The sequence below is a fragment of the Emys orbicularis genome, chromosome 19 (genome assembly GCF_028017835.1).
Source record: "Emys orbicularis isolate rEmyOrb1 chromosome 19, rEmyOrb1.hap1, whole genome shotgun sequence".
Taxonomy (NCBI): domain Eukaryota; kingdom Metazoa; phylum Chordata; order Testudines; family Emydidae; genus Emys; species Emys orbicularis.
In genome coordinates, this window is record NC_088701.1 from 3,297,987 (window position 1) to 3,319,141 (window position 21,155).

At 65.1% G+C, this 21,155-nt stretch overlaps 1 protein-coding gene across 1 annotated transcript; it reads right to left on the reverse strand.

The window, feature by feature from the left end:
* Positions 1-17,347: 17,347 nt before the first annotated feature.
* KLF1 (KLF transcription factor 1) lies at positions 17,348-20,812 on the reverse strand. Its single transcript, XM_065419329.1, has 3 exons — positions 20,726-20,812; positions 18,394-19,192; positions 17,348-17,735 (listed from the first exon to the last, which is right to left on the reverse strand). Exons 1-3 carry the CDS (start codon positions 20,810-20,812, stop codon positions 17,560-17,562), a joined length of 1,062 nt encoding a protein of 353 aa, XP_065275401.1. The 3' UTR covers positions 17,348-17,559.
* Positions 20,813-21,155: the final 343 nt, after the last annotated feature.

Consider the following 21,155-nt stretch of genomic DNA (forward strand, 5'->3'; position numbering starts at 1 on the left):
TCTGAGGGAGGGGGGGGAAGACACCAAGCAGGATCCGATGGGAACAGCCCCTGCAACGCACACAGGTACCACCGGGAGGCGCATGGGAGTCACACACACATGTAGGCCCTACAAAAACAACTGCTTCCCACCAGGGTGGCACCGGCAGGGGATGGGGGGCTGGTGGGTCAAAGCAGGGACGAGGCGGGGAACCAGGACTCGGGGGTTCTCTCGGAGGGGTGGGAGGGCCTAGTGGTTAGATGGGAAGGTTGGGACCCAGGACTCCTGGGGTTGGAAGGGATCTGGTGGGTGAGAGATGGGGGTGGGGCTGGGAGCCAGGACTCCTGGGTTCTAAGCCTGGGTCTGGTGGGTGAGAGCCGGGGGTGGGGCTGGGAGCCAGGACTCCTGGGTTCTAAGCCTGGGTCTGGTGGGTGAGAGCTGGGGGCGGGGCTGGGAGCCAGGACTCCTGGGTCTGGGAGGGGAGTGGGGTCTGGTGGGTGAGAGCTGGGGGCGGGGCTGGGAGCCAGGACTCCTGGGTCTGGGAGGGGAGTGGGGTCTGGTGGGTGAGAGCTGGGGGCGGGGCTGGGAGCCAGGACTCCTGGGTTCTCAGCCTGGGTCTGGTGGGTGAGAGCCGGGGGCGGGGCTGGGAGCCAGGACTCCTGGGTCTGGGAGGGGAGTGGGGTCTGGTGGGTGAGAGCCGGGGGCGGGGCTGGGAGCCAGGACTCCTGGGTCTGGGAGGGGAGTGGGGTCTGGTGGGTGAGAGCCGGGGGCGGGGCTGGGAGCCAGGACTCCTGGGTCTGGGAGGGGAGTGGGGTCTGGTGGGTGAGAGCCGGGGGCGGGGCTGGGAGCCAGGACTCCTGGGTCTGGTGGGTGAGAGCCGGGGGCGGGGCTGGGAGCCAGGACTCCTGGGTCTGGTGGGTGAGAGCCGGGGGCGGGGCTGGGAGCCAGGACTCCTGGGTCTGGTGGGTGAGAGCCGGGGGCGGGGCTGGGAGCCAGGACTCCTGGGTTCTACGCACCAGCTGCTCCTCACGTTCACTGATGTCTGGGTGAGCCGGGGAGCCCGACTCGGGCCCAGGCAGGGGGCTCCCAAACTGGACGTGTCCAGAATCAGTGGGGAGCTCAAGCCGGGGGCTCTTTAGCCCCCCCCCCGGATCATTTGGGTGGCTTGTCTGCAAGCCCCACGGTGGGGCCGACGTCCTTCCGGGGATGAGGCACCCTGGGCCGGCATCACAAACCAAAGGGAGGGAAGGGGGGCCCGGCCCTGTTCCCAGCACTCACGCTCCCGTCCCAGCCCCGAGTTCCTCAAACCAATTCCTCTTTCTGTGCCAGTGGCTCGGGGGGAGGGGACCGGACAAAGCAAAGCAGTGCGGGTGGGTCCCTTCTGTGCCCCGCCCCAGAGGTAGCTGCATCTCAGCACTGGCTGACGGATCCCAGCATGCCTCACTTGGCCTTAGAGGGATCCCCCCTTAGGGGGCAGAGTGGGGGGCTCATCTGCAAGGCCGGCTCCCTCCCCAGCCTCTGCTGACGCTGCTGTGGAAGCGCAGAGCAAACCGGCTGGGGGAGCCCAGCTGCAGACGCCAGCCAAAGAGCAAGTGCAGGCAGGTCGGGGTCACGAGACAGAGGCAGCCGCATCTCTTCCAGCAGGGGCAGCGGCTTCCTATGCACCTGACTTCCAGTGCTCTAACCACTAGCCCCCACTCCCCTCCCCTCCCCGAGCCAGGGAGAGAACCCACGAGTCCTGACTCCCAGCCCCCACTGCACTAACCACTAGCCCCCACTCCCCACCCAGAGCCGGGGATAGAACCCACGAGTCCTGACTCCCAGCCCCCACTGCACTAACCACTAGCCCCCACTCCCCTCCCCTCCCAGAGCCAGGGCTAGAACCCACGAGTCCTGACTCCCAGCCCCCACTGCTCTAACCACTAGCCCCCCCTCCCCGAGCCAGGGATAGAACCCACAAGTCCTGACTCCCAGCCCCCACTGCTCTAACCACTAGCCCCCACTCCCCTCCCCACCCAGAGCTGGGGATAGAACCCATGAGTCCTGACTCCCAGCCCCCACTGCTCTAACCACTAGCCCCCACTCCCCTCCCCTCCCAGAGCCAGGGCTAGAACCCACGAGTCCTGACTCCCAGCCCCCACTGCTCTAACCACTAGCCCCCCCTCCCCGAGCCAGGGATAGAACCCACAAGTCCTGACTCCCAGCCCCCACTGCTCTAACCACTAGCCCCCACTCCCCTCCCCTCCCCGAGCCAGGGCTAGAACCCACGAGTCCTGACTCCCAGCCCCCACTGCTCTAACCACTAGCCCCCACTCCCCTCCCCGAGCCAGGGCTAGAACCCACGAGTCCTGACTCCCAGCCCCCACTGCTCTAACCACTAGCCCCCCCTCCCCGAGCCAGGGCTAGAACCCACGAGTCCTGACTCCCAGCCCCCACTGCTCTAACCACTAGCCCCCCCTCCCCGAGCCAGGGCTAGAACCCACGAGTCCTGACTCCCAGCCCCCACTGCTCTAACCACTAGCCCCCACTCCCCTCCCCACCCAGAGCTGGGATAGAACCCAGGAGTCCTGGCTCCCTGTCCCCCTCTGCTCTAACCACTAGCCCCCACTCCCCTCCCAGAGCCAGGGCTAGAACCCACGAGTCCGGACTCCCAGCCCCCACTGCTCTAACCACTAGCCCCCACTCCCCTCCCCTCCCCGAGCCAGGGCTAGAACCCACGAGTCCTGACTCCCAGCCCCCACTGCTCTAACCACTAGCCCCCACTCCCCTCCCCACCCAGAGCCAGGGCTAGAACCCACGAGTCCTGACTCCCAGCCCCCACTGCACTAACCACTAGCCCCCACTCCCCTCCCCTCCCAGAGCCAGGGCTAGAACCCACGAATCCTGACTCCCAGCCCCCACTGCTCTAACCACTAGCCCCCCCTCCCCGAGCCAGGGCTAGAACCCACGAGTCCTGACTCCCAGCCCCCACTGCTCTAACCACTAGCCCCCACTCCCCTCCCCACCCAGAGCTGGGGATAGAACCCAGGAGTCCTGGCTCCCTGTCCCCCTCTGCTCTAACCACTAGCCCCCACTCCCCTCCCCTCCCAGAGCCAGGGATAGAACCCGCGAGTCCTGACTCCCAGCCCCCACTGCTCTAACCACTAGCCCCCACTCCCCTCCCCACCCAGAGCTGGGGATAGAACCCACGAGTCCTGACTCCCAATTCTGTGTTTGGACCATCCCCCCCCCCGGCTCTTCTTCCCCAAAATTCTGTGGAGCTGAACTGGCCACAGCACCAGGGCTCTGTCCCCCCCCAGGGGGGGTCCTTCCACGGCAGAAGGATTTTTTTGGGGGGGTCTCTCCCTGCTGCTGCCTGGGCACCCCCTCTCTGGGGCTGCACAGAGTCAGTTTCTGGGGGCTGCCAAGTCAGCCCCTTCCCCTTGCACTGACCCCACATAAACCCATAAAGCCCGTGCCGCTGTGGGGCTGGATGGGGGGGGCTGAATTCTGGGGGGTCTGTGGGCTGAACCCAGCAGATACCTTGCAGTGGCCTAACCCCTGGCCCGTCGCTGAGATGCAGCCGCTTCTGGGGTGGGGCAGAGGGCTGCTTACACAGGGACCCCTGGCCCGTTGCTGAGATGCAGCCGCCTCTGGGGTGGGGCAGGGGGGCTGTTTACACAGGGACCCCTGGCCCGGCGCTGAAATGCAGCTGCCTCTGGGGTGGGCGTGGGGCCGTTGCCCGGGGCTGGAAGCTGGAGGGGCCCGGCCCAGCCGCGGTTGGGCTTGTTCTGGGACTGCCCGGCTGGGGCTCGGAGCCGGGGGTTACCTGATCCGGGGAAGCGCCGTGTCCCAGGAGCTCCCGGAGCTGCCTTCTGCCTGCCCCGCTGCGCCAGCCCCACTTCCCCTTCCCCAGCTGGGCAGCACGTGACCCATGGGGCCCCTCCTCCGCCACGCCCCTCCGGCTCCCAGCCAGCCCCCAACCCACCCCAGGGCCGGGCTATGGGCACGGTGGGTGTAAAGGGGGGGTGGTTGGGGGCTGGGATGTGGGTCCCATCGGAGATGGCCCGGGGGAGGGTTTCCTGCCAGCTAACGACTTAATTGTTCATTAAGGATTTAATTAGTCCTGTGGGCCCGGGAGGGAGTATTAATTACAGGGTGTGCGGGGCTGGGGCTGGGAGCCAGGACTCCTGGGTTCTACCCCTGTCTCTGGGAGGGGAGTGGGGTCTAGTGGTTAGCGTGGGATGGGGGAAGGTTGGGAACCAGGACTCCTGGGTTCCACTCTCGGCTGTGGGAGTGGGGTCATGTTTGAGGCGAGGGGGAGGGGCACTGCTGGGAGTCAGGACTCCTGGGTTCTAGTCCTGGCTCTAATCGGTGTGTGCTCTGTGCCTCAGTTTCCCTATCCACACAACATGGATAATGGCCTCGCGACTGCAGCCTGTCTGTGAGGACCAGTTAGTTCATCGCTGGTAGGGCCTGGAGACCAGGGGGAGAGTTTCCTGAATTAGGGGTTATTAATGATCAATTATTAATTACTCCAGCCCCAAGAGCCCAATTGTTCCTTCCAAGCTAATGTGATTCCCCAGCTCTGCCCCTCACTGGGAGGCAGATCCCTTCAGCACTGCTCATTCAGCCCGTGCTCCCTGTGGAACTCCTCGCTGCTGGGCAGTGGAGCCTGACACCAAGAGAAGAGCCAGCTCCCTGGGATCCAGGGAACCGGCCCCCATGTCCCCACCCACTTCCCCCCGGGCTGGCAGGGTGTTGAGCCACTGAACTGGCTGGGGTCGGAGATGGGACCAGATACCAGGCTAAATGGGCCCATCAGAGGGGGAGGGGGAGACCGAGACCAGGCTGAAAGGCCCATGGGTCTGATCCGGGGGGTTGGGGGGGTCCCAGGCTGGCCCTTGGGTCTGATCCGGGGGGCTGGGGGGGAAATGACTCCAGAGACAAGTTTCTGTGGTTTCTTTGTTTATTAGTGGTTGGGGTTCAGCCCCGCGTGGCTCAGGGGGGCAGCGTCTCCTTGGGGCACACGTAGAGCCAGGGCCCGGCAGACGGGGGGCAAGCATGACAGCAGGGCGCGGAGGGGGCCCAGCACCAGGGGGCCCAGCAGGGCCAGGAACAGGCCTTTGGCCAGGGCCCAGAACAGCTGCCCGGCCAGCCGCAGCCTGGGGAGACGAGGGGCAGCATGAGATGGGGGGCCTGGGGGAGCCCCCAGGCACCCCCCAGACACACAGACATTCCCCTGGCCTGCCCCCCTGGACCCCTACCCCCAGACACCGCCCTTGCCCTGTCCCCAGTCCTCGCCCCCCACAGACCCCTCCCCCCATGCTCCCCAAAGACCCCTTCCCCCCAGAGGCCCTCCCAGGTCCTGACCCCCCAGCTCCAGAGCCCTGGTCCCACTCATCCCCCCCAGGACCCCCCCAGCCCCTCCTTGGCTGCTGGGGCTCCTCACCTTGGGGGGAGTCGCCCCCTTGGCCCTGAGGCCCCCGACTCCTGACACAACAGCTTCTCCTGGGGGGGGGGGGGGAGACAACAAACCCAGTGAGATGGAGCCCCCCCACCCTAGGCTTGGGGGGCAGGGCCAGGGGAATGTGGGCCCCCTACGTGCCCCCCAAACTTCAGAGACTGGCTGTCCCCATCCAAGCCCCCCACTGGAAACAGTCTCCCCCCCCCCCGCTGCCCAATCCCACCTCCCCATAGACTGCCCCCTGTCTCCACTCCCCTCCCCCTCCCCCTTCTCCCTGTAGACTGGCCCCAGCCTCCTACAAGCCCCCCCTCCCCCACGGCCTGACCCCCACCTCCTCCCAGCCTAGCCCCCCACTCTCCTCCTGCCCCCCCCGCCCAGCACAGCTCTGCCCACAGCCCTCCGATCCTGCCCCCCACCCCCCGGCTTCCCCATACCGTCTGGTCATGCACTCTCTCCTCCCACAGGAGGCTGCCGGCCGGGGTCCCCAGGGGTCCGTATAGCGCCTCCCTCTGGAAGCTGAGGCAGGATACAACGTTAGTGCCCCCAAGACACCCCCATAATCTGGGAGGAATGGGTCTGACAGTCAGCTTCCCCCCCAGTGGAGGCCAGCTCAGAGGGCCCCCCAGGCCCCACCCCTGGGCCCCCCACCCAGCGCCAGCCAGGGGCCATGTCTGAGTCCTGGGGTCCCCTTGGTCCAGGGGGTCCCCCTGTTGTTGGACCCTGCCTGTATTGGGGGTCGGGGGGCCACAGGCTGAAGCGGGGGGGCGGGGGTTTGCTCTCCTATGGGTCCCAAGCCGGCAGCACAGCCCCCAGCCCAGCCACCCCCAGGTGCTACCCCACCCCTGTGACCAGTGTCTAAGGCCCGGGGGTGGGGTGACCATGACACCAGGGGTCCCCCCCAAATTGAGCCATCTTCACCCCCATCCTAGGCGGGGGGGTTACAACTTGCTGACAATGTCTCAGCCCCGGTCAGTGGCTGCCCCCCAGGACCCCCCAGATCCCCCCAAGCAATGCCCCTGGCTACCCATCAGCCCCCCCCTTCCCCCACACCGCCGGAGAGGCCGGTACAGTCACAGGGAGCCTTGGGTGGGCTCCCGACCCCACCCAGGGCCCCCCAAAACACCTGCTCCGTCCTGATATAACAGCCTTATACTGCTGCTGGCTAAGGGAGCTGCTTCTCTACCTCGCTCGGGGGAGGTCTGCAGGGGTGGGGGTGGGGTGACTCTGAGTTCCAGGCATTGGGATCTGGATCCCAGGGAGGTGGGGGGGGCTGCCCCCCAATCACTCACAGCTCTGCCTCCTGCCGAGCCTCCAGCACCCGATCGCCCCAGCAGCTGATGTTCCCGTGCAGGACCTTGGAGGGACCAGATCGCGCCCCCACCCCGGTTACAATCCGATCGCCTGCAACAGCCCTCCCCAGCCCTCCAGCCCCGGGGACAGGGGAATTCGGGCTCTGTGGCCCTGTCAGGCCTCAGCCCATGGGGCTGGTGTGGACGTGTGACAGGGTCAGGATGCGCCGGCGTTAGCCTGAGCCCCCAGCGAGCACATTCCACTCAATAGCTGGGAACGGCGTCCAGCCGCCACCCACTGGATTCGCATGGGCAACCCGGCGCCCAACGGTTCTATGGTGAGATGGTCCCACCGAAATCGGGCGCTGCCCAGACCCCGACCAAGATCAGGGCCCCGTCGCTGCCCAGACCCCGACTGAGATCAGGGCCACCCTGTGCCGGGCGCTGCCCAGACCCCGATCGAGATCAGGGACCCGTCGTGCTGGGTGCTGCCCAGACCCCGGCCAAGATCAGGGCCCCGTCGCGCCGGGCGCTGCCCAGACCCCAACCGAGATCAGGGCCCTGTCGCGCCGGGCGCTGTCCAGACCACGACCGAGATCAGGGCCCCGTCGCGCCGGGCGCTGTCCAGACCCCGACCAAGATCAGGGCCCCGTCGCTGCCCAGACCACGACCGAGATCAGGGCCCCGTCGCGCCTGGCGCTGTCCAGACCCCGACCGAGATCAGGGCCCCGTCGCGCCTGGCGCTGCCCAGACCCCGACCGAGATCAGGGCCCCGCATCGTGCCCAAGGTCTCCCATCAGGGAACAGGGCCGCAGTGTCCCGAGCCCCCGCCCAGCCCCCACTCCCTGGAGGACCAGGCTACCTGGCCGAGGAAGGAATTTGGGTTTTGCCAGCTGCTTTCTCGAGCTCAGGCTCCTCCACCGGAATCAGGGGACGCAGGAGCCTAGGCAGGATCTGGGCCCTGCAGCCTGACCCGTGAGGCTCCCTGAAACCCGGCTGGATTCAATCCCGGGGAGGGGACAGGACGTACCTGGGTCCTTCGAGCAAGTCCATGGATGGTCCCGCTCAGCTCTTCCATGTGTCGCTGCTTCTAAACCCAGCCCCGCCCCCAAACAGGAGTGTGGCTTTGGTCTGGGCCCAGAAGGACACCGCTCGTTAATTACAACCCGTGAAACCAACCAGAGAGCTGCCCTGATCTCTGCCAACCCTGGGCTGGGGGGTGCAGACCAGGCTGTGGCTGTGGGTGGGGGCGGCCACCTCAAAGCTACAAAACTCCCCAAAGGGGCGACCCTGGGAAAACCTGGCTGGGTCTAGGAACAGGGTGCAGAGGGGGAAGGTTGGGGGGGTTCTAGGGATGGCAGGCTGGGGCGGAACAGGGTGCAGAGGGGGAAGGTTGGGGGGGTTCTAGGGATGGCAGGCTGGGGCGGAACAGGGTGCAGAGGGGGAAGGTTGGGGGGGTTCTAGGGATGGCAGGCTGGGGCGGAACAGGGTGCAGAAGGGGAAGGTTGGGGGGGTTCTAGGGATGGCAGGCTGGGGCGGAACAGGGTGCAGAGGGGGAAGGTTGGGGGGGTTCTAGGGATGGCAGGCTGGGGCGGAACAGGGTGCAGAGGGGGAAGGCTGGGGGGGTTCTAGGTGGGATGTGTGATTGTGACGGGGTGATGGGAGCACAGGTTGAGGGAGGAGGATGTGGGGGGGCTGACTGCGTCTGGGGAAGGGAAGAGGGGGCAGGGCCAGGAGATCGGCCCCTCGGCCCAAGATGTGAGGGAATTCTTTGGTCCCATCCCATCTGGAAAACCCTGTGATCCTACCACGCTCCTGCTCAAACCAAGCAGTAGGAGACTTCCAGGGAGGGACATGAACTGACTAGAGGGGCTGGGCTGGCAGGGGCTGCGGGTCGGGAGTGAGGGGCACCGGCAGGGCTGGGGGGGGGCAGAGCTGGGCCAGCAGGGGCTGTGGGGCGGGAGTGAGGGGCACTGGCAGAGCTGGGGGGGCAGGGCTGGGCTAGCAGGGAGCTGCAGGTCGGGAGTGAGGGGCACCGGCAGAGCTGGGGGGGCAGGGCTGGGCTAGCAGGGGCTGCGGGTCGGGAGTGAGGGGCACCGGCAGGGCTGTGGGGGCTGGGCTGGGCTAGCAGGGGCTGCGGGTCGGGAGTGAGGGGCCTGTGCTGAGACCCGGAGCTGGGGCCTGGCCTTACCTCCCGGATCCTGTTGGCCTTGGCCTGGCGTTTGGCCTCCATGTCCCACAGTTGCCTCTGGCGGGGGAGGAAAAACACAGGGTTGCCCATAACCCCACACACACACACACACACACACTAGCCCTGTCCATCAGTTGGGTTCCCCACTCCCCTCCCCTTGCCCAACACAGGAGCTGCTGCTGCCCATGGCTGGGGGGAAGGGGTGTCAGAGACCCCCCAAGACCCTCCCTTGTGCCTCAGGAATAGTCCCTGTGAGGTCCAGATTCCCCAGCAGACCCACGCTGGGTGGACGTCCATGGTTAAGAAGCCGTTGTCCCGCCCGGACGGAATACCCCTCAGTGACTCAGTTTCCCTAGATGGGAGCTGAGAGAAGGGGGGGGAATCTCCTTGTTGGTTCCCCAGCTGCCCCCTCTGTGGGGTGCAGGGGGAGCGTCACGGGGTGGGGGGCTGCTGTGTGTGAAGAGGGGCTCTCCCCGCCCTGGGGGTCCATGAGGGAGTTGGTCTCTGCACTGCTGTCCCCCATACTCAGTGACTCGCCCCAGCCCCAGACCTCCCGCCCCCCAGTTCACCTGCAGCTCGTCCCCCTGCACCCGCAGCTGCTGCAGGGCCTGCTTGTGGGTCTTCTCCCACGCTCTCTGCTTGGAGACCTGTGGGGAGAGCGGCAGCCACTGAGCACACGGGGGGCGGGGGGTGGGGGGAGGAATAATGGTGGTGGGAAGGACTGGGTGGGACCTGCAGGGCGCCCCCTCGCAAGGAACGGAGGCTCCCAGTTGTGGACACTGACCCTATCTGGATGTGGATCCCAGAGCACCTCAAAGGCCAGATGGGGAAACTGAGGCCCAAGGGATAGAACCCAGGAGTCCTGACTCCCAGCCCCCCCCCCCACTCTAACTACTGCCCCCCACCCCCCAGACTCACCTTTCCCTCCAGCTCCTGGATGGTCTCAGCCAATCTCTGGTTTTCTTTTTCCTGCATGGTGAGGGGAAATTGCTGTTGCAAAGCGGGGGGGTGGGGAGGGGGGCGGGACTGATCCCTTGGGGGGGGCTTGGCTCCTAGTCCTGTGCTAATGCAGACCCCCTTCCACAGCTCCCACCCTGCCCAGCCACCCCACCCCACTCGCCAGAATCTGCAGCCACATCCCCCTGCTGCTGGCCTGTCTAGGGGGACCAGATGGCTCCTGGGAAAGAGAATGGCCTGTCCCCTCTAGGGGGTGCTGGTCCGATCGGCCCCAGGGCAGGGAACTGGCTGGCTGCAGGGGGCAGGGAATGAGGCTCCGGGCCTTTCCCCTCTAGGGGGCGCTGGCTCCAATCCGGCCCCTGGTTGCTATGCCATTGGTCCCCATGGTGCCGTGGCGCTGGTTGCTGTGGTACTGGTTGCCGTGGGTCCCCATGGTGCCGTGGCGCTGGTTGCTGTGGTACTGGTTGCCGTGGGTCCCCATGGTGCCGTGGCGCTGGTTGCCGTGGCGCTGGTTGCCATGGCGCTCTCACCCGCTGGTGGACGTGGCGCCGGCGGCTCTGCTCTTGCTGCTCCCGCAAGGCCTCCTGAGCCTCCTCCAGCTCGTCCCGCAGCGCCCGGGCTGCCTGCTCCAGCGACTCCAGGCTGCGGGGACAAGGGGGCATGAGGCGGAGGGGGGGCACACGTAGGGCATGGCCCTCCCTGCCCCCCAGGGACCACAGCACAGGCTCCACCCCCATGCACCTCCTCTGCCAAGGCTGGGCGGGGGGGGGTCTCACCTCTGGGCCTGCAGCAGGGCGTGGAGCCGGGCCTGGCGCCCCAGCAGCCCCTCGTAGTGCCCCTGCCAGCGCTCGGCCTGCGCCAGCTCCTCCGCGATGAGCTCCTGCAGCCGGGCGTTCTCCTCCGCCACGCTCCTACAGCACAGCGGGCGTCAGGGCCCCCCGGCGCCAGCCAGGCCCCCCCGAGGGGGTGCCCCCACCCACCGCCGACAGGGGGCTCCATCACCTAGGGCCGCTCAGCCCCATGGGTCTCCACGTGCTGCCCCCCCCCGCCAGTCGTTACAGAGGTCCCCATACCGGCTGAGGCCCGGGGACGGCTCCCGTGGGGGCGGGCTGAGGGCAATGGAGGGCCTGCAGAGTGGTTGGGAGTGAAGTGGGGGGGACAGGCCATGGCTGGTCTATGGCATAGGGTGGGGGGCAATGCCTGGCACGGACAGTAAAGCCAGGGCTGAGCGCTCCCTCCCCCCCCAGTCGCCCCCCGACTACGCAGCGGCCAGGACAGGACAGCTGAGCTGATGGGGAATCCCCCTGCAGGGGGCAGCAGTACTGGAGCTCAGACCCATAGCAGGCTGCACTCACACAGCATCCATCCTTCTCTTACGGGGAGGGGGGGGTCTGATGTGACACAGCCCCTCCCCCCTGACTGGGCCGGTCGCCACCCCACATCGCCCGGTTACGGTTGCCATCGCCATATCACAGGTTGCTTAGCAACCAGCTAGAACACATGGGATAGAACACAAAGGGGGGGGCTGTATCTCTATAACACCCCCCCCCAGACCTGGGAGAGAGCCGGGAATGTGTGTGGGGGGGTCCCTGTATCCATGGCTACTGGGCATCCCTGTCCCCATACTGGGGTGGCGGCCACTTCACCCCCCCCCGAGGGAGGAGGGACAGGGCGACCCCTTGGCCTTGGGGGGGCGACTGTCCCCAGAGGGCACAGCAGGGGGCGCTCTCCCCCGCCCGCCTAGTCTGAGAGGGGTGGCCTGGCCCAAAGGCTTCTGCATTCAGCTGGGAGTCCAGACGCCTGGGCTCCGGGCCCAAACTCTGCCTCTGACCTCGGGCATGTCACGTCCCCGCACGGTGCCTCAGTTTCCCCTCCACACCATGTGTCTATTCAGCGTATGAGCTCTTCGGGGTAGGGACTGCATCACAGGCAGGGTCAGTGCAGCACCCGGCGTGACAGGGCCCTGATCTTGGTCTGGGTCTGGGCAGCGCCCGGCGCGACGGGGCCCTGATCTCGGTCGGGGTCTGGGCAGCGCCCGGCGCGACGGGGGCCCTGATCTTGGTGGGGGTCTGGGCAGCGCCCGGCGCGACGGGGGCCCTGATCTTGGTGGGGGTCTGGGCAGCGCCCGGCCCAATGGGGTTCTCAATCTCTTTGAGAGGCTTTAGCCTCTTCCCTGAGCAGGGGCCGCCCCGGTGCGCTGTAGCTAAGATGTTCCCCGGGGCTCTCGCCGCCCCACCTGGTCCCGTTGCTGCAAAGCCCCATGTGCCGATTCCCTCGCCCCGCCCGCATGACTCAGGCCGTCGCCCGTCCCCGAATGAATCCGTCTGAACTCGCGCGGTTCGCCTGGAAAAACCGGCCAGCTAGACAAGCTGTCAGTGATGGAGCCTCCACCCCGCCCCTCGTGGCCCTGGCCCCGGCCCCGTGGGTAACTCTCACCCTCTTCCAGCCGTGGGAAGAGCCCATGATTACCGAGTTGTTCCCCACGACCCTCCCCCCTCTCTGCGTTACCCGAAATCCACGGGGCTATTGGAGGCCTGGTCTACACTCCAGGGTTAGGTAGTGTGGACACTAACTCCCTCAGTGTCCACACTACGGCCGTGCTCCCGCCGCTGGCAGGGCCCCGCTACACCGAGATCATTACACCACCTCCGGCAGAGGCGCAGGGCGTATGTCGGTGCAGTTAGGGTGACGCCGTGTCCCTGTAGACCCTGCGTGACTTCCAGGGGCTGCCGGCTGCCCTTGTCCATTTCACAGCTCCCGGGCTGCGGCCGGGAAAGGGACGAGAAAGGCTGGTAGGTTCCCTGCTGTGAACCCCCGGGGCGGGTGGGAAGCTCCAGCTAGCCCGGCTGGGCCCTGGGCTCCTGTTTCTAGCTGGGCTGCTGCCCCGGCTCCCCACTCCCTGCAGGGACCCCTGGGGTCCCGGCTCCCTGCTCCCAACCCGGCTGGCACCCACGCTCCCAGCTCCCCGTGGGGAGCCCAGCAGCCGCCCGGGCTCCGGGCACTGACTCCCCACCAGGAGCTGAGGGGGCAGCCTTAAGTTGGTGGGTTTGTCTCCTAACCCTTTCATCATCCCTGTGGTTCTTCTCTGACCCCCCCTCTGCTGCGAAGGGCGAGCGTCCCGTCGTGTTTCACAGACGCGTCGGCCACCCGCTCCCAGATCCACCTGGGCACGGAAGCGGCTGGGGGTAGGGCTGGATTTGGGGTGCTTTCCTGCAAGATGACCCCCTAAACCAGCCAGGCTGAAGGGTAGTGCGGCAGCTGCACCTTCCCACCACCAGGGGGAGCAGCGACCCTACGCAGTCCTCTCCCCCCCCCTCCCCCCCCCCCCGCTTGTTTTTGCTGGTAAAAAGATAATTGATGCGATCCGTGGGTGAGCCCCTCGGGTAACCCAGCCGGAGAACATCCCGGAGCTAGAGTCGCACTGGTAGGAAAACACCCATTCGCAATTAAACGAGGAACTGGGCCTGCTAGGCGGGATCAGACCTCGCCGAGGCCCATCTAGCCCGGCATCCCGGCTCCGCCTGCTCAGGGGAAGATTTAAGACCCCCGGCAGTAGCACCTGGGAGATAACCTGCCCCCTCATAAGTCGCACCGTGCGCTCTGCTAGAGATACCCTTCAGCCCTGGCATGTCGCGGTACGAGGTTAATACCCCCTCCCGAATTGTCAGCAGCATTCCTGCCTCCTTTGGCTTGTTCCAGGGTCCGGCTCACCCTCCCAGCCCTCTTCCCGAGGCCCCGGTCTCAGCACCATCCAGTAGCAGTGAGTTCCACTGGCTAACCACGTGGGCATCATTCCTCGGATTGGATTTGAATTCGCCACCGCTCCCTGGCGCTGACTGTCCCCCGAGCTCGTGTTACGTGGTGGAGCTTCCTCCAGCTCTAGCCCCGTCCTTTGATAGTCTGAGGTCCCACTTCGAGATCTCCTGGCGGAGGTAACTAAGCCCAATCTGTTCAAGGGATCTGCAGCCCTGCCCCCGGGGACCAGGGGAGGCCGATCGCCCCAAAGGCATTAGAATGGGCTCCGAGATTTATTTTTAATTCTTGTTCTAAGCGTGTGAAGGCAAAATGCACCAGTGTAAGGGCTGGTTCCACCCACCAGGGCCAAGGCCTGGAAAGACTCGCGGCCGGGAAAGGGTGCAGCCTGTAGGAGGTTTATTTTTCATTAATCCAGCAGGTCTTATACTGAAATGAGACCAGCTGATAGTGTGGCAGTGGGAGCTGCTTTCCCCTGGGGCTCCGAAACTCCCCTCTCCGCTGGCGGGGCTCATAATTAGCCGGAGAGCCCCTCCGGCGGGGGCAGGAGAACGCTTAGTGGGGGGGTGATGATGTTTCAGTTAAAATGGCAGGTCGGGAATTCAGGGCAGAAGCCACTTGGGGGAGGGACCTACCATAGCGCCCGAGAGCCCCAGTCAGAAACCAGGACCCCATTGTGCTGGGTGCGGTACATGATTTATTAGGTGCATTACGGTAGCTCCCAGGAGCCCCGATCTCAGCCCAGGACCCCATTGTGCTGGGTGCGGTACATGATTTATTAGGTGCATTACGGTAACACCAGGGGCCCCAATCTCAGCCCAGGACCCCATTGTGCTGGGTGTGGTACATGATTTATTAGGTGAATTACGGTAGCTCCCAGGAGCCCCAATCTCACCCCAGGACCCCATTGTGCCGGGCGTGGTACATGATTTATTAGGTGCATTACGGTAACACCAGGGGCCCCAATCTCAGCCCAGGACCCCATTGTGCTGGGTGTGGTACATGATTTATTAGGTGCATTACGGTAGCTCCCAGGAGCCCCAATCTCACCCCAGGACCCCATTGTGCCGGGCGTGGTACATGATTTATTAGGTGCATTACAGTAGCTCCCAGGAGCCCCAATCTCACCCCAGGACCCCATTGTCCCAGGTGCGGTACATGATTTATTAGGTGCATTACGGTAGCTCCCAGGGGCCCCAATCTCACCCCAGGACCCCATTGTGCTGGGTGCAGTACATGATTTATTAGGTGCATTACGGTAGCTCCCAGGGGCCCCAATCTCATCCCAGGACCCCATTGTGCTGGGTGCAGTACATGATTTATTAGGTGCATTACGGTAGCTCCCAGGAGCCCCAATCTCACCCCAGGACCCCATTGTGCCGGGCGTGGTACATGATTTATTAGGTGCATTACGGTAACACCAGGGGCCCCAATCTCAGCCCAGGACCCCATTGTGCTGGGTGTGGTACATGATTTATTAGGTGCATTACGGTAGCTCCCAGGAGCCCCAATCTCACCCCAGGACCCCATTGTGCCGGGCGTGGTACATGATTTATTAGGTGCATTACGGTAGCTCCCAGGGGCCCCAATCTCACCCCAGGACCCCATTGTGCCAGGCGTGGTACATGATTTATTAGGTGCATTACGGTAGCTCCCAGGGGCCCCAATCTCACCCCAGGACCCCATTGTGCCGGGCGTGGTACATGATTTATTAGGTGCATTACGGTAGCAGTCAGGGGCCCCAATCTCAGCCCAAGACCCCTTGTGCACCCAGCCTCCCAGGCGCTGCCCCCCTGCAGCCATTAAACAAAATTCAATCATATTCACTAGGCTCTGGGAGGCCACCTGGCTGAATGGCCAGGGCCCACTAGCAGGAGCCAGGACTCCTGGGTTCTCCTCCCCACTCTGCCACGGACCTGCTCTCTGAGCTGGGGCAAGTCCCTTTCACATTCGGAGACAGGGGGTGGGAGGGGAAACTGAGGCAATGTAGAGCAGGACCTGTTCCTCACTGTGCAGCACCCAGCCTGACAGAGACCCCAAGCTGGGTAAGTGCTTCTGTGATACTTGGGCAGAGTCTCCCCCTGCAGCTGTTACTTTTCAATCCACCAGGACACACTTTCAAAGAGCCAGGGGAGAAATAACTTCATTTCAACCCTCTCCTGGGTTAGAGGTTCAAACACATTGGGATGTGGATTCTGCATGGAAGACACAGCAAGGGGAATCCCCATTCACTGATAGCAGTATAGGGCATATGAGACACACTAGGCAGGGGGAGAAACACACTGAAAAGAAAGGGAATCTGGGCACAGGCATCTGAATTACAGAACTGACAGCTGGAGAGAGAAGAACTGGGTCCCCGAAGCTGCAAAGAGTCACTCACAGGGTAAATTTACTCCTTCAAAGAGTCCCACAACGTGTGTATGCTGAGCTGGGAGGTCTGGCTGCTACCACTGTGAGATGAGGCCAGGGCCAGCAGCTGTTCTGAATGGAGCCAGTTCATTCAGAGAATTCCTCCCACCACCCCTGGCTGCTTCTCCTCACCCATCTCCCGTGGGCCAGGCCCAATCCCCACCCCTGCCCCGAGGGTGGCAGGAGCTTGGGCACCAAGGAGGGATTATAACAGTTTAGCCTCTGCAGTGGCAGCGGGGCAGGAGGATCATGGGAATGGGCCTGAGACCCACAAACTCATTTAATGGAGCTGGAAATTACATCTGGTTCTTTAATGATTAAAGTCAGTCAGAGCCGGCGCCCCCTAGCAGGGAAAGGCCTCATATCCCAGTCCCCACCCCCGAGCCAGCCAGTTCCCTGCCCCGGGGCCAGAGCAAAGCCAGCGCCCCCTACAGGGGAAAGATGCTGGACCCCCAGCTCTTGCAGTTTATAAAGTCCGAGTATCTCCTCCCCCTTCTGACATTTAATAAGGAGGCAGCTGCTGCTTGTCATGCTGAAGGGGAAAGAAAAGATCCTGCTTAAAGGGCTCATTGCCAGTAGGGGGCGCCCATCTCAGTGCTGCCTGCTCAGCCCCAGGGCAAGAGGGGGCCCCATAGGGGTGGGGTTTTAAGGAGGAATCTCCAGAGGGTCAGGTTCTAGGTGCTGCCAGAGCAGGCAGGTTCCAGAGGGTCAGGTTCTAGGTGCCGCCAGAGCAGGCAGGTTCCAGGGGGGTGAGGTTCTAGGTGCCGCCAGAGCAGGCAGGTTCCAGGGGGGTGAGGTTCTAGGTGCCGCCAGAACAGACAGGTTCCAGGGGGTGAGGTTCTAGGTGCCGCCAGAGCAGACAGGTTCCAGGGGGTGAGGTTCTAGGTGCCGCCAGAGCAGGCAGGTTCCAGGAGGGTCAGGTTCTAGGTGCCGCCAGAGCAGACAGGTTCCAGGGGGGTGAGGTTCTAGGTGCCGCCAGAGCAGGCAGGTTGGGTTCTAGGCATTGCTCATGAGAGGCCAGGTTCTGAGGGGGGTGAGTTGCAGGTACCATCAGGCAGGACAGATCCCTGAGGGAGGGGTTCTAGGCACCCCCAGGACGGGAGGAGTTCCCCACAGCAAGGAAGCAGCTGGCACTGGACAAAGGAGGGCTGGCCAGGGCCAAGGGGGAGGGGCGCTGCTGAAGTGGGGAGATCCAGGATCAACCAATCCCCCCCCCCCCCCACACACACACACACACAGTGGATCAACACAATACCTCCTTCAAGCTGGGTGTTTGTATCCACTACCCCCCCCCCCCCACCGGGGAACTACCAGCCCCCAAAGCACCCTAGTGCCCTCAAAGGGGGGGCACTCAGAGAACCCCCCCAGGTCCATTCCCCACAGGAGAAGCTCAACCCCCCCACACACCCCAATTCTGCTGCTGGCCAGTGCCCGTCTGGCCCCGAGCGTCCGTGGCAGTCACAGGCCCGTGCCCGGGTCTACGCTGGTGGCGCGGCCGCTCCAGTCCGTGGCGCAGGCAGAGCCAGGCGCAGTCACTACATGTGTCTCTTCATGTGCAGGGCCAGGTGGTCGGAGCGGGAGAAGGCGCGCTGGCACAGCCGGCACTGGAACGGGCGCTGGCCTGTGTGCTTGCGGTAGTGGCGCGTCAGCTCGTCCGAGCGGGCGAACTTCCAGCCGCAGCCCTCCCAGGTGCAGTGGTACGGCTTCTCGCCTGCCGGGAACAGAGGGAACGTCACCCCCGGCCATCCTGCCCACCCGAGGCCAGGCAGCCACCTCTGGGGTGGAGCCCGATGGCTGGTTATACAGGGATCCAGCACTGAGATGCAGCCACCTCTCGGGTGGAGCGCAGGGGCTGTTTAGCAGCCGCCCAGTAATCCCATCAAACATTTAGGACAGGAAGTGACGGCCCCTGTACCTACTGCGGGGGAAGTGCAGGGAGGCAGAACAAAAGCCCCAGCCTCGGGGCCTGGTCAGGATGCAGGGACCAGAGCCTCAGGCATTTTCCACAACCCGAAAGGGACAGGACATTTCCCGTCTCAGAGAGCCAGCACCCCCTGCATCGGGAGCCCCCCCCCCACATCCCACAGCCCGGCACCCCCCACAATACAGTGTCCCCCCCCCCAGAGACCTCCCCACAGCCCCCCTCCTGACCCCCCTCTGCTCCAAGCAGCCCCCTCCAAGTCCTCCCCACAGCAGCCCCAAACCTCTACACTCCCCACAGCGTCCCCTGAGCCCCCCACCCTGCAACACCCCCCTCCAAGCCCCTGCCCCATGCCACCCCCTAAGATCAGCCCCCCCAGTGCCGCAGTGGAGCCAGCGCAGGCTGTGCAGTCAGAGCCCCCCCTTCCCCCCACCCACCCCCCACACACCTGTGTGGGTGCGGAGATGGGCCTTGAGGTGGGAGCTCTTGGTGTAGGTCTTGCCACAGCTGGGGTGGCTGCAGGGGTGGCTGGTAGGGCGCTTGTGGGCCCAGCCCTTGCGGCTCCTCTTGGGCTTGGCTGGGAGCTCCCCGGGCGGTGGGACGGGCGGTGCCAGGAGGCCGAGGTAGCCCGCGGGCGCCGGGGAGGGCAGAGCTGGGCTGCCCCGGTACAGCTGGAACCGGGCTTGGTACTGGCTGTGACAGAAGGCCTGGTAGCCGCCCCCCAGGCCGTAGGGGGGCGGCTGAGGCAGCTGGCAGTAGGGGGCACCCCGGGCCAGCAGGGTGGGGGCCAGCGGGGCGTAGCCCCCGTACGTCAGCTGGTAGCCATGCCGCAGGGCCACAGGCCGGGGCTCCCCGTACCCGCCGGGGGGCTGGGTCTCACAGTCCGGCCTGGAGGGATATGCCGGCAGATGCCCCCCAAAGGTGCCCGCTCCCCCCTTTCCCAGGGGCTCATCCCCCGACAGGAGCTCAGCTACCAGGCTGGTGGGGCCCGGGAGCCCAGCCCCCGACGTGTACCCGCCCGGGCTCTGCCCCTTGTAGGCCTCCGACTGGCACAGCCCGGGCCCCGCCTCGAACCCCCCGCCTGGGCTGGGGCCACCGGCCTCCGGGCTGGGGAAATTGCTGAGCAGGAAGTCCAGGTCCCAGCAGGAGTCCTCAGCCTCTTGCTTGAGCTGCAGGGAGCTGTGGGGCTGGGGCAGGTCCGTGGGGCCGGGCGCTGGGGGGTCCAGGGCGTCTTCCACCTTCCACCACTAGAAAGGAAACCAACAGGCTCCATCAGGCCAGAGGAGACATTGGGAGAAGGGACTAGTGGTTAGAGCCAGGACTCCTGGGTTCCATCCCTTGCTCTGGGAGGGGAGCGGGGGCTAGTGGTTAGAGCAGGGGGCTGGGAGCCAGGACTCCTGGGTTCTAACCTCAGCTCACACACACACTAAGCACGTCTTGCCCCTTTTCCAGCTAGGTTTTGTTCTACTGAGCGAAATTCCAGAGACCAACTGGCCACAAACCTCCCCCAAGCCCAGCCCAGCCCCCCCCCGCCCCCCCCTCGCCCTACAGGGCCCATGGGACTGGCTCCAACACTGTGCCGTGCTGGGACCCAGAGATAAGAGAACTGGTTATCAGGACCCCACAGCAGCTCCTGGTGGAGCAGGGGGCCAGGGCCGTGCCAGCTGCCCAGAGGGGAGAGCACCCCGGGACAGGGCTCGCAGGCAGGATGTTAAAGGAGAGGTGGGCCCCCCCTCCGGGGACAGACATTCATCACGCAAGTGAAGTGAGTTTCGCTGCTCTCAGCCCAGCTCCTCTCCGGGCTCAATAAAAACCCCAGATCAGAGGCTCAGCTGACGCTCAGTAATTCAATAGGGCTGGGGTAGCAGGGGGATGCAGGTCGGGAGTGAGGGGCACTGGCAGAGCTGGGGGAGGGGAGCCCAGGGCTGGGCTAACAGGGGGGCTGCAGGTCGGGAGTGAGGGGCACCGGCAGAGCTGGGGGAGGGGAGCCCAGGGCTGGGCTAGCAGGGGGGCTGCAGGTCGGGAGTGAGGGGCACCGGCAGAGCTGGGGGAGGGGAGCCCAGGGCTGGGCTAGCAGGGGGGCTGCAGGTCGGGACTGAGGGGCACCGGCAGAGCTGTTGGGAGTGCCCCAGGCTGGGATAGTGGGGGACACTGCAGGGATGGAGGGGCACCATTCACTGGAAGCTCCTTTAAGGTGAACTCTGGGATTCCACCCCCCAAACTAGGAATGGAACCCAGGCGTCCTGCCCCACAGCCCCATGCGCGGTGGCTTAGCAGGACCCACCCACCCAGTGAAACCTCCCCCTAGGGAAGGGGCTCCCCACCTCCTCCTCCAGCGACCAGGTGCCTCCTGCCTGCAGTCGGTCTTACCCCAGGGCCCTCGGAGGAGGACTTGCTTTGCCCGTGCAGTTCAGCAGAGCTGCGGTGGGGTTGGACGGGGTGGGGGCAAGGAACAGTCCTCTTCCCCCCCCCCCCATCACTTCCCTGCCTAGACCAACCTGCCCAAACCTTCCTGCCCCCCCAAAAACACAGAGCCTAGAAATGCAGCCACCTCTGGGGAGCAGCACAGCTGCAGCTTCACACCAGAGAGGAGGGAGAAGAGGGACATCCCCTCCCCCCCCACACACACCCCCTGCTGCAGGCAGCCCGGGCACCCACCCAGCCAGTAAAGCGGCGACAAGTTCCACCCCTTGGAGCAAATCCGTCAAGGGCCGGAGCTGGCCGAGCCGGGGAGGTCAGGGGCAGCTCCTACCCCCCACACCGCCCCAGCCCCCCCTTACCTTGAGGATCTCCGACTGCTTCTCCTGGAAGTGGCAGAAGCCGGCCAGGCTGCTGATGGAGGGCAAGACGGCGTCGGCAAAGGCCATGGCCAGCCGGGCCCCAGCTCAGAGCCGGGCTGGGGGGGATCAGAGCCCAAGGGCTGGTGGGGGAGAACCAACCCCTCCAACTCCCTTCCCCTCCACCCACCCTGCCCCCCTCACGTGCTCCTCTCACCTCCACCCCCCCAGCTGCTGGCTGCCTCGAGCCACCCTCTGAGCAGAGCTTCCCCCCCCCCCTTCAAACGCTACATTTCCCTCTTTCCCGCCCCCCTCTCATTGGCTAGCCAAGGTGATAAGGGGAACCTCTAGGCCAATCAGAAGGAGGGGTGTGGCCCATGGGGGGGGCTAGCTGGGGACTTGGTTAATTTCACTCGAAGTGGGTGTGGGTGTG

Coding starts and splice junctions, on each gene's coding strand:
- KLF1 (XM_065419329.1), bottom strand. CDS start 20,812: ATGGCCTTTGCCGACGCCGTCTTGCCCTCCATCAGCAGCCTGGCCGGC. Junction 19,193..20,725: donor AGCAGTCGGAGATCCTCAAG/GTAAGGGGGGGC, acceptor TTTCCTTTCTAG/TGGTGGAAGGTGGAAGACGC. Junction 17,736..18,393: donor CCATCTCCGCACCCACACAG/GTGTGTGGGGGG, acceptor TGTTCCCGGCAG/GCGAGAAGCCGTACCACTGC.